Source organism: Halyomorpha halys, unplaced genomic scaffold (assembly GCF_000696795.3).
Source record: "Halyomorpha halys isolate HHAL.00 unplaced genomic scaffold, Hhal_1.1 Scaffold20.1, whole genome shotgun sequence".
Lineage (NCBI taxonomy): Eukaryota > Metazoa > Arthropoda > Insecta > Hemiptera > Pentatomidae > Halyomorpha > Halyomorpha halys.
In genome coordinates, this window is record NW_027110474.1 from 1,092,655 (window position 1) to 1,105,811 (window position 13,157).

The 13,157-nt window shown below is 28.5% G+C and overlaps 1 protein-coding gene across 1 annotated transcript; it reads right to left on the minus strand.

The window, feature by feature from the left end:
* Positions 1 to 209: 209 nt before the first annotated feature.
* LOC106681478 (growth hormone-regulated TBC protein 1-A) lies at positions 210 to 11,971 on the minus strand. The gene is made up of 8 exons (XM_014421812.3): positions 11,699 to 11,971; positions 11,422 to 11,623; positions 11,106 to 11,339; positions 10,960 to 11,031; positions 8,404 to 8,492; positions 1,522 to 1,630; positions 1,257 to 1,442; positions 210 to 513 (listed from the first exon to the last, which is right to left on the minus strand). Exons 1-8 carry the CDS (start codon positions 11,716 to 11,718, stop codon positions 421 to 423), a joined length of 1,005 nt encoding a protein of 334 aa, XP_014277298.1. The 5' UTR covers positions 11,719 to 11,971; the 3' UTR covers positions 210 to 420.
* Between the last annotated feature and the right edge of the window lie 1,186 nt (positions 11,972 to 13,157).

Consider the following 13,157-nt stretch of genomic DNA (forward strand, 5'->3'; position numbering starts at 1 on the left):
TTATTGTAAGATTAATTTGTTAAATAATTACATTTTTACAAGTTGTTATGTAAAATGCAGTTTATGTCATTTTCACAAATTTTATATATTACACTCTATTAATCTGGTCTAATATCTACTAAGGTATTCAGTGTTATTATTTAACACTGATAATTTATTATTATTATAATTATAGGGAAAATGAATGTAGAAATAGATTTGACAGCCCCTTCACTTTAGAAAACAAAAGTTTTATTTATTTCACAAAACTATTTCCTTTGATCACATGTGATATATACTACTTAGTAGTAATAAAAAATTCCACTTAATGTTAGAAAATTCATCGTTACAAAAACAGCATAACCTATCAATAGGTTTGCAGAAATTAATTCAATAAATTATTTAATATTTAAGGTAACTTAACACGTACACAGATCATATTTAATCTTTTTTCTCTTTTCTCTTCTGGGATACAGTTTCTCTTATTTTGTTGATGCCTTTGGTTGTCAGCTTACCAGGGACTTTGAATATACTCTGAAACAATTTTAATAAAAGGAGAGAAGTAGAACTGGGTCTGAAATACATTAATTATACATGGAAAGAAAGAGAGGAATGGATTATATAGATACCAATAGATTAAGCAACAATAAATACTAACTAAAATATTAAAAAATACTATATACCTGAAATATTTTGTAGTGCAATCCTTTTGTATTGAAATTATCTCTGTTACTGAGAATTTTGAAATTTGATTAATATTTTTTCTGTGTTTACTTCTATAATTGAGACCAAATGTGATACAGAAAAAGTATTAGAAGCCTTACATAAATATTTTGAGATGGTAAATATTGATAATCCAGGCTTATTTGATTAAATGTTCGATTAAGAAACAGATTACAGCTAGTAGCACTCAAATAAAAATCAGTACAACTAATTTTTCTTAGTCATTAGTACAATATTTTATTTAAAACTTCGAGTAAATACATATAAAACCATAAAATATGCATTTACTATTAACATCTTACCTCAATTAATGAAAAACTGTACATTTCGACTTAGCTGTACCACCAATAAATATGACAACTGTCATTTTAAACCTGCTTATTTGAAAAACTGGGTAAATGAAAAGTCTCTTTAAATGATAAAAACTCTAAGTCCCTTAAGATGCCAGTTATTCAGGTTACATAGTATAGCTATTACTTATCCTTAAACACAGTAGTTTCATTATGTGCACAATACTTCATTCATAATAAAACTACCATAAAACAAATAAATACCTGCATGAAATTATGGCAGTGAACTGTCAGAGGCCCTTTTACAATTTTTTTCAAACAATCATTCATTTCAGAAAATTGAGTAGTAGAGAGTATTTCAGAAATGTTAAGGCCAATTATTGTTAAAGCAACCCTGAAAACAATTTTTGATCCTTCGTTGAAGAGGCAATCCCAAATCCTCAGTACAGTCTATAAAACAAACATTGAAGTATACTTATGTATCATTACAATAAATTAAAATGGGAGAATACCACTATAGACATTATACCTCAGTTGGAAGAACTTCACAATAAATACAGACAAACCACTTTGTCGTAATAACTGGCCACGGTAGGCCCAATTCTGTAACATGCTTGCTGACTTCAGGATATCTTAACCTAAAAAATAAATACTTAATATCAGGATATTGTATACACATTTATAATTATTTTGATCAAATGTAACTCTCAAATAACAAAACATGGATTTTTTAAATTTGGCTAGATAATACAAAATTCACAATTTTTCTGTAAGATATTACATGTTCTAAATACAAACTGGTGAATGATTATTCTGAATCATATAATACACACAAAATTAATGTTTTACAGTTACTCACACTTAATTATATCACTAGGATTAATGCATGGGTTGAGAACTTTACTAAAATACCAGGCATGTCCAGAAAGTAGGAGTACTGTTGGGTGGTCGCCCTGTGTGAATTTAATTATAAAAATTACTAACCCCAACACTGAGGGGTAGTGAGAAGTCTGCACACAACGAGCAGAGAAGACTCAACTCAAATTTTTGCAAGGATAAGACTCACTCATCACAGTGGTGGCACACTGCTCCCATCTGGCAAAATTTCAAAACTACAATTTCAGCCAAAAAAAATCACATGTATTTTGGGCCCAGAAAGGGATTATTTTGATCCATTATTTACCTCAGGTGGAGACGATTATTACACAAGATACAAGAAAGAGACAGAAGGACAGTTGTATAATGGGGGCATCAAAAAGCTTGTGCCATAACTTACAACCCGCAAAACATCAGAAGTAACACATACAACTACAATATCCTTTAGTTTTTTTTATTTAATACAAACAATTGAGTGTTCTTACTTTCTGGATATGTCTCATATAAACACTTATTTTATCTTTAAAGATGTTAATACAAAGTAAACAAATAGTTCTATTATAGAATATGCATTTATGCAATTCTAATTTAATGCATTAGTGATAATGTTTAACTGATTGTTTCAAATTGATTTCATCACAATAATATTTTAAACTTTATCCCAATCATTCAAAACAAGACTTTAAAAACACAATTTCAGTCCATAAAGCAGTGATTTTTTTTTTTAATTTCCAAATTCAAATAAAATTTAATATTTTGAACTGGAACTGAGAATTTAAAGCTACTGAAAAATCCAAAATGACATGAAGAAATCATGAATGGTGTTAATCCTCATTTAATCAAATAATCGGAAAATGCTGATTAATAATAATTTCTGAAATTTATTTCATACTAATTTATTTGCTAATTTTGTTCTGCCTCATCAGTTTTAAAAATATATTTTTATTTGAAAATAGAACAAGGTCTAGCAGAGATAACATATCAAGTGTGAACCAAAGAAATTAATTTTTTAAGTAAGCCTTTGTGCTTTATTATTTTTTATATATAACTATTTATCCCTTTTACTTCAATAAGAGGGATTGAACAATTCGCTAATTGATAAAATGTTACAGTATTTACTTATATATTATCAATGCTACCCAAAAAATAATCACCAGATGCAACCGGAAATATTAAGAATGTACTTTTATCACACTAAGGCATAAATATAATCTAAAATTTTGAAAAGTTATCTGCTGAAGAGCAAGCAGAGATTTTAATGCATATTTACAAGGCAATTTTTTCAAGTAAAAACTCAATCAATAATTTTACTTTTGAGAGCTAACTGACCTCATGCATTCCCAATCAGAAAGCGTAAATTGTTTATGGACTTTTATTTAATTCGAATTAGTATGAAAGAAGTGAACACTAAATAAAAAAAAAAACTATAAAGGGATCAGCAATTTCAATATAAATTGGTATTTTTGACAGTATACACAAAACATATGAATAGGAAAGTTGGATTAATAAGAAAAGTCCACTTTCCCTAAATTACGTTTCAATTCCCAAAACTTTAATAACAGGAATATACTTAACAATAATGACTTATTTACAACAAAAAGGTAAAATCATTCAACAGTTACAGGTTGAAAATAAATTTATTAACACATAAGGATTCTCCAGCCAATTTAACTTCAGAAAAAGATTACACATGCATAAAAAAAAAAATCTGGATTATATTTCATTACTTTTTTTGGCACACATCATAAATTTAAATCATGATACCATATACAACTACTCAACTATTGTAATAAAAAATCTTAAGGTCTCTACTCAAAGGAATCGGGAGAGAGCTCATAGGAGGAAGGTGGTATAAATGGTTACCAATACATACTTAAAACAAAAAATAAGTAAACTAATTGTTGAAAATTTGTATACCACATTTAAAGAATAGTAATCACCTATAATAATAGCATAACAACTCTATAAAATAAATTAAGTAATGATAAAAGTCGCTAAAGGAGTCAGTAGTAATAACAATGAAGGGTAAGTATATTAACATTTAATTTAGAAGAAATTTTAAAAGAAGGTGAAAGATTCAGCTATGAATGTAGCAAGAGAAGAGAAAAGATATTAAATAATATGGACATAAGGAGGCTAATAAAAAGAGTACTTTGATTGTAACCGCGGATGGCAGAACAAGAATAAGTTCCACGAGTGTGTACAGTACATTTAAACCATAATAATTATTATATATGAGGAGTCTAGAAGTAAAGGGGTATAAGAGACAGAATTGGATTTTGAGTAAACATAGATAAAGTTAAACATGCACTGTAATTGCAATGATTTTTCTGCACTCTCTAACCTTCATTTTCATAACTATTTCAATATTTCTGAAGCAATTTTTACAGTAAAAACTAACTTTAACCGTATTTAAAACGTTTCAAACTATTTTTAGAAAGATAAGTTGCACACAAACTCTTTTAATATTAAGTAATAGTGAAAAGGCCAATTGTATAGTATGTGAAAGAACCTTCATTTTGTTTTGTCTTGAATCTATACATGTAACCATAGGCATGGACCTAACTCAAGTTCTGTGATAGGAAAATTGTCTGAATTTACATGTTTTCTTTCTCTTTGGAAGATTTATGAAAAAGCTGTGACGAATAGGGGACACTGAGTAGCTAAAGATTTTCAACTTTAGTCGTTTTATAAGATAGCTTTCTTTCACAGGTACTGCGCTGCTGTTGGGAGATCTCACAGAGCGGTTGATATTTTTCTACATTGAGTGAACCTGATACTACGTTTGATTAGCTGTTACAACGCATATCACAGGAGGTTGATCTCGTATATTCCTGTAACTCCGAATAGATAGAAAAATTTCAGGATCAATCATCCACTTAAATTAATTTATTTTTTTAAACAGACTTATACTCCTTTACTCATATGATCATTTTTTATAGAAGTGCATGAAGAATCATTTGGACCGTAAAAAGATATTACAAATAATATTGATTCTAGCTTCAATGGCCTCAGGGCTCATGTCTCATATGTTTCTTTAACTTCTTGTAAGCTAGCTCAATGACAACTATAAATTAAGATTAAAGTAAGATAAGAGAATCTCAGACGGAATAAGTCACTAAATCAACTACAAATCCTATATATATCCAAATTAAATATTTAGACAAGAAAAATGAAACATTAAGGGTAATAAAATAAATATGTAAGCCCAAATATAAACAATTTATTTATTTAATAAATTTAATTTGTATATAATCATTAAGAAATCTAGGTTTTTGAGTGACTACAGTAGCAAAGTAAACACTAAACACATTCATCTACAATCTTCAATTAATGGAGACAAGCAAACAACAAAGTGATCCATAAAGAAATTTTTTTTAGTTACAGCTAATAAATTTGATTACAGTTTTACAGAGAATACTGAAAAGTGTATAAAAGATCATAAAACTTACCAAATAGTTCAATTAATTCTCAGGTAACTCATTGAAATGACAGGAATAATCTGAAAATAAAATAAGTTACAGAATATAAAACATAATTACACTATTAATCCGACCCGATTGGAGTAAAAATTGTCACGAAGTATTTAAACGATGTTGACCTATGTGGCTCGAGGTTCATGAAAAAAATAATCAAGAGACTATGATGTGATTAAGAAACTTGACTGATAAACACTGTTGCCTAAACACAAATTAATTAGCAGTGCATACAAGAAATTAGAAGGAAGGGAAATAGTAAATGACTCAACAAAGTTGAAGGCAACCTTAGGAAAACAGAAGATGGAGATCTGAGATATTTAAATGGGCAGACTGTAGGAGGATGGTTATTACTCATAAATAATTGACTAACCAAAAAATATATAAACAATTTCAACTAGAGTTAATATAGAACTATTAAGCTGAAAAAAAAAAATCAAAAACCTATAAACATTTTAGAGTATGGATTTTTAACCATTTCAAGACGAATTGCAATTGATTTCCAATGCTATAAGACTGGTTGCACATAATAATGTACAATAATCCGTGTGTGCAATAATAATAATGAGCTTTTATCAGTTATTCTGAGTACAGTAGTCATCGAGAAAAGGAAAAAAAACCATTTTACTCCTGAGGACCATGTTTGAAAAAAATTTCTCTCTCAAATGAATTAAGTCTTAGACTTCTCCCAACATTCACATCTGTTGTCACACATTCACAAAAACTAATAGTTAGTTATTTAATTTCATCTGCATCTCATGCCTCAGTTGAAACTTTTACAAAAAATCACATAAAGAAGTCCAAATATTTACTAATTAGCAATCATTGGGTGAATAATTTTTCGACTTAAAATATTCATGTATTCTACATTCTATTATGATATCCATGGATATAATGAAGATATAAATAATACTTTTTTTTGAATGAGCTAAATATATTAAGATAAAATAATACCAGTATTTTAAATCAAATTAGGCAATATAACTTACCTCTCGTTGATAAATGGTTAAATCTTCAAAACAATATCATTCAAAAACATATTAACCAACAGAAAGAAGTGAACATTACATTTTGAAAATAGTTAAGTTAGTATCAAGGACCTTCCCAAAATAATACATTTAGTCACTAAGGTTACTTGATTCCTACAAAGTATACTGTAGCATTTTATTTATATCAAAGTTGCTCGAGTTAAAGAAACCATTCAAGCATCTAAAATGTTTCTCGAACATTTTTAACAATGCTATCTATAATGCATAATGGTATTAACTTTAATTGACATATAGATATAAGAATCAACTTCATCAATGTTATTATAGAAGTAATTATGTCTAACAGATAACTCATAATAGGGGGCGGCCCATAGCTCAGTGGTTAACACAGTCTTACCAATTTGATGTCTATTGGCGGTTCCGGTTTGAATCCGGCCTGGGGGGTTGACTTTTTTCATTGAGTGGCGGTCCCACAAAATGAAGAACTTTGATCCTAACCATGGTTAGGCAGTATAGGACTCCAATGGGAGTCTTGGCCGAAAAAGAAAAAAAAACAAAAAAAAAACTCATAATAGGTGTGAAACCCATTACTGAGTGGTTGCGTTCACAGTCATAATCGAGTGTTTTTGTTCTATAAATGACTGTAGTTTTTTGGTCAAATATAAGAATCTGAAGCCCAACATTTTCGAAGAAACTTATGTTTAAAAAAACCTGTATTGGTATATATATATTCTATTCTTGATAACCTAATTTTTTTCGAATCACCTTTGTTTCCCTATAGTATTTGCCATCATTGTTACCTCTAAAAGTCAAATATTTAAAACTAAAATCTCAATTACACAAATTCTCTGCTTCAAAAAACCATATGAAAACCTTAGTAAAAATTTTGATTAAATCATCTCTACAACTCGAAGTTCACAGATACCTATATTGTCAAGAAGTTCAATGCAGCGTATCAAGTATCAACTATTTTCAAAATTAGGTATAGGCATGACACACTCATCTATCAATTTTAAAGCCTCCTCAAAAAAAAAAAAGGGTATTTTTATACACATATTTGAAAGGTAATTAAATTCTGGATGAAACACAAAAAAATCGTTCAAATCAAAACTGTATTAGCTATGATACGGCATATTGAAGTTTGTACCCATGTTTTAAAAAACATTTGCGCAGTTCATAACTTTGGGTTTATTATTTTTTTTAAATAATTCGAAATCTAGAAATTTTGCCAAGCATTCTGGATCCTCGTTTGAAGGATCATTAAATTATCAAATAATATTAACTAAAAAATAATTAAAGAAAAACAAAATCTTTATCTGACCAATATAAATGAAAATAAAGCACAGAATTATTTTATTATTATACAATCAAAGTGTTAAGGAAAGTAATGTGAGCAGATTTATCACTTATTTTTTTACAAATAATCCTATTTTCAATGTCTACTGAAAAACCATTTTGTTTGACAGTCATAATGAGGCAGATTCTAAATTAATAAAAAATACTTTTTTAGGAATAAATCATAGTACATAATTATTTCTGGAAAGTAAAAGGATGAGACCCTAAGATAAAACCTTTATGGTTGAGTAGTTGCTGAGAAATAACATCAATTATAAAAACAATAAATATTTAAATTAATGTTAATTTAATGCAAAAGTGAAGACAGTTTTTTTAAAAGGTTTGAATTCATAGAGTTTTGACTCTATACAATATCAAATATTTATAAAAATTAAATATAGTTTTGGTGAAGAATTCAGTTACGAATTTCTATAGGATTTTTTTTTTTTTTCAGAAATATAACAAAAAACAAATAGGTTTCCAAATAATGGGACACTTATAGTATTAAATCATATTTAAAGATATTTATGTTATAAATACATTAAATTAAAATAATGTAACCAATTTTATTACTCACTTAATATTTCTAAATATTGAATAAAAGGTTACAAACTGGATCAGTGAAATAAAAAAGGCACAACATATATGATGAAAATAAATAAGTAAGTTCTAAACATAAAATATTTTCAAAATTAAGATCAACATTAATTTTAAAAAATGAAAATAAAAACAAACCTCACTAACTCAGATACTGTATCAATATCAGTTAAGAGACCATCCATTGTCGGACTGTAGTAATCTGGAAGAATGTTCTCCACCAGTGCCTGTAATAATATCAATTAAATCAAATAGTAATATTGACGTGTTTAAATGTAAAAGAAAAAAATTATTATTAGAAATAAAAGTGTTGGCTGAGTTGTCCTCATTCATCAATAATAATCAGGAAACGGATTTTAATGCAATTGTTTCTTATGGTTCCTAGCATCAAATTCCACCAACCACAACAGAAATTCAAATCATGGAAGACATTCAAATAACAATAATTTTGTATTGTACGTTTTGGGGTTTTTCCATAACTTTAAGGTGTCCCCAACCCCCACAAAATTTCACATTTTACTGTTTAATGGAAAATTTTTGTTGCATAAAATTTAATGCTTGAACTTTATTTTATAGTGTATGAATATATGAAACGTATTCATATTATTTTTTTCCCTATTTAATTTGTAGTTTAAAAATGACCAATTTGAGGTAAATTAATGCATTGATAAACAAATGAAGAGTAAAATTCAAATTGGTAAGGTTAATATAAATATACCTAATAGGTTTTTAGTCAAACATTTCAAAGTTTTTTGACATTGATTCAATTCAAAAGCTTGGGAGAAGAATGTGCTATATGAAATGTTAGGGGAAATTAAAATAAGAACATTACTTAGAAGAATATTTTTAAATACTCCTTCCTAATTAATGCCTTCCATATTTTTTCTACAACTTAAAATTGAGGCAGTTTTAAGAAGTTGAAAATTTGAATTCCAACCTTCATAATATAAATATTAAATCATTTAATACAATTAGCTTTCTCATTGCCCCTCAAATCATGGATAAAATTTTAGGTTTTTAATGAGAGTAGTTTAGTTTTTTATATATGTTTGCATAAACATGGAGAGAATTTAGCAAGTTTAATTTGATTCAAGCAAGGTTAGGTAAGCTTTCCATAAATTAAAAAATAAAGTTGATTATTGTGGGATTTGGGTGTTTTATACATAGTATTCTGTTTTTTACTGCACAAAAATCCTGTCTCTAATTAATATTATATAACAATAGTAATTGAACAACAGAACAACATTTTGTTCGGCAATATAACTTTAAAATTTAAATATAAAATTTGATAATAAAGTGTTTATTGATAATCGTGGATTCAATGCTAATTAAATGTAGGAACAATTATTTGTGCTTATTTGTACTTATTTATATAAGTTTCGCTTATTTGTGATTATCATTACTGACAGCACCCCTGACCATCTCCTCACATAAAATATAATATGGTAAACCATATTAAATAAAAGGAAATAAATATAGATAAATAGAAACATAAGAAAATATTACTATATTCCAATACAGTTTCAATAATCTTATAATATTACACTACAATTTTTCTTCAATACTATGTTGATAACTATATTATTTGTAATTCTAATCTTGTGTTTCTAATTATTCTATATTTATTTCCGCTTGTTCATTATGGTTGTTATCTTGTTTTTTACTCTTAGCCCTGCTGAAGATCTGAAATGCTGGCCGAAGCGTTGGCACTAATAAATATGTTTTTACTTCTTTGTGTTTTTCACTGACCACACTCCCTATCATTTTCTCCTCATATATAATCTACAGTCAACTATTAACACTTCATTGGAAATACTTTATTTTTCATTTCTAATAGATAAACATTAGGTATAAACAATAATTCTAAATAAAAGACACATAGTCACATTACTGCCAAGTATAATTCATTTGTTAGTATGAAAACAACCCACTTAGAAGAAAGAAACGATCCATTTTACGATTTATCCCCACTTTAAGCTCCATTGAATAGTCAGCCCTATTAATTTCATTAGGAACACTAGAAAGTTGAATAATAGGCTTCTATTGGTTATTATGGGGTAGGCAAAAATGACCAATAGATTTCCACTAATCATTATGAGTAACAGTGCTCACTTTAAAATTCATTGGACGGACCAAACATCCACCAAACCTTTCTAACGTTGAAATAAGAAATTTATAACCAAACAAATAATCATACAATTATAAAGAATAAACAGTTATGATCAGAAGAAAACACTATCTCACTTTCTGCCTGTGTCTGAATAAAAACCAATGAGAAATGTGTGTACTTAATCCTCTATTTTGCTCCAGTTTATTATTTTAACTCATTTCCATAAACCTCAGACATCTATTATACCATTAAAAACAAAATAAAAGTTTAAATATCTTTTCACCATTATTAGGATAATGATTCATAAAATCATTACAAACATACACTAAATGTAAATGTTTACAATCAAAATTAGGATGTTGTAAAATTTATAGTGTCTAAATAAAATATTAATGTACAATATAATTATGAAATATTTATTTAAAATTTGGAACATTCCATTTTAATGTGTAAAAAGCTTTCTCAAAAGAAAGCACCTTGTAATGGACTATATTACTACATAGAAGTAATAAATTAATAAAAAACACAAACTTAAAGAAAGGCAACATTATAAAACTTAAAAGTTATAAAAAATTATTAATTACCTTCAGAAGCCAAAATGTTGAATCTTCATTTTTGGTAACAAGAAGTATCAAACCAGCAATGTAATTCATTCCCTACAAAATGGAACATAAACAAAAAAACAATACTCTTAATTGTATAACAAGACAAAATTTAAAATATTATATACCTGGCAGTAGCCCACTTTCTTATTATGATGGGCGTATGCAATAAGAACCCTAAACAACATTTCTTGATGCTCATCTGATGAATTGAAAAATATATTCTCCGGAAACGTTCTAGGCAGATCAATTCTTATTGCTTCAACGAGAGTAGTGTCATGGGTTGAAGCAACCATCCTTTTGTACAGATCAGCACCATGTTTTATTTTTGCTTCATTGGCTCCACTAACATGCATCCATACCTAACAAATCTGTTATTTATTGAACATTATTGGTTTCTTGAACAAAAGGGAAAAAAATCTTTTTTGTAATCAAAATACTTACTCTTTCACGATACTCATTGGGAATACCTTTCCTGATATATGATTTGAGTATTCTCTTTTTTTTAAAAGCTTGTTCTGATTTCATCAAAGTAGTCCATTTTTTGGATCTTCTAGCCAAAATTTGAAGATATTGGGACATAAATATCTCGTAAGTTTGGTAATCGAAATCATCTGGTCTTTCAAAACCATATTCATCAATCTTGCTGAAGTAAAATAAAATCAGAGGCTAGAGCTATGACATAATATACTATTAATATATAACACTGGAACTAACATACCTAAATCGTGATTGTGCCATCTAATGGTACCTACTAAGGTATGTATACGGTCAACTTGAGTGATCATAGATTTCCTTTTTAATAGGAAAACGAAGCAATACAACTAAATACTTAACACCATTGACTTTTGATTTGAACTTAGGAAGGGACTGACACCGACGTCTCCATACTCCGCCCCACCAATTGATTCAGGCTCCGAGGTTATTGCAGGTTACCAGTAAGGTTTAACTGAGATAATTTATCAGTGTAATATGTTTTCAATTATACTTGTTGATAGGAAATTCTAACGAAATATTAATGTATGTTTTGATTTCCAGTTCGGGGGGGGGGGACTGTCTGGCTGGATTAGTTGGGCCAATAATGTCGTTTTTAGAAATTAGATTTCTACTATCTTGCCAGAATGTATGTATACGTAATTGGTTGCATAAATAAATGTTCTGAAAAAATTGTATTATGTTTGAAAAAAGATTATTGTTTCATTCATTAACGCAGATAATTGTTAAAATATATGCAAGGAAAAACGTAAACTTGTTTTATAATGATTTTAGCAAGAATAAATTCAAGTAATAGCGACTAAAAACATTGATCCTTGAATACCTAAGAACTAAGCTGCGATTATCCCAGAGATTTAATATTGAAACACAATATCATAAAGAAAAAAACAGAATAAGTTAAGAAATTGATAGGTATATCTGTTGAATATAAACCATATTGACTAGACAGATAATAGTTCTTTCCCAGACGTTGCACAAAATATTTTAAATTAGTTAATTGATCTTTACATCAAACTTTTTTCCAATTCGTTGGAAAAAGATAATTATACTTCATAATATTTTTTGGCGATTAAAGACGATTTTTAAAAGATATTTTAGCCTCAAAAAAATTAGATATTTCGTAAATCAATAATAGGAGAATAATATTTTATATTTTAACAGGAGTTCACTTGATCGGACCGGCACTGCTGGGATTATTAAGCTCCAACTCTTCAATTACAATACGGAAAATTTCCTGCTAGAATTGACCACAGTTGCTTCCATCCCACCATTTCTGTTTCATCTCGCGTCTCGAATTCAATTTATTCGCGCATATTTTTTTCTCGTTTCTTATCAATACATCACCTCATTAAAACTTTTTTTTTTCCTACGCCACAGGAAGTGGGCTATTACGCCATTTTCCCTCTCACAGCCCAATACAATTTTACTCTTCCTCTTAGTTGGTCCGCATCACGCTCAACATCCTCCAGACTAACACCCGCCAAAAGATGGTCCCCATCCATGTCTCCCATGTTGCATAGAAACTATACATGACACCTCATACTATATATGACCAACTATATATGACACCTCATTGAAACTATACATGTTAAAACACACAGTAATGATATCACTTATATTAAATTCCCTTCCGTTACCACTGCAGCCACTGGAAATTCTGATACCTGAATAAGTTTCAATACTCT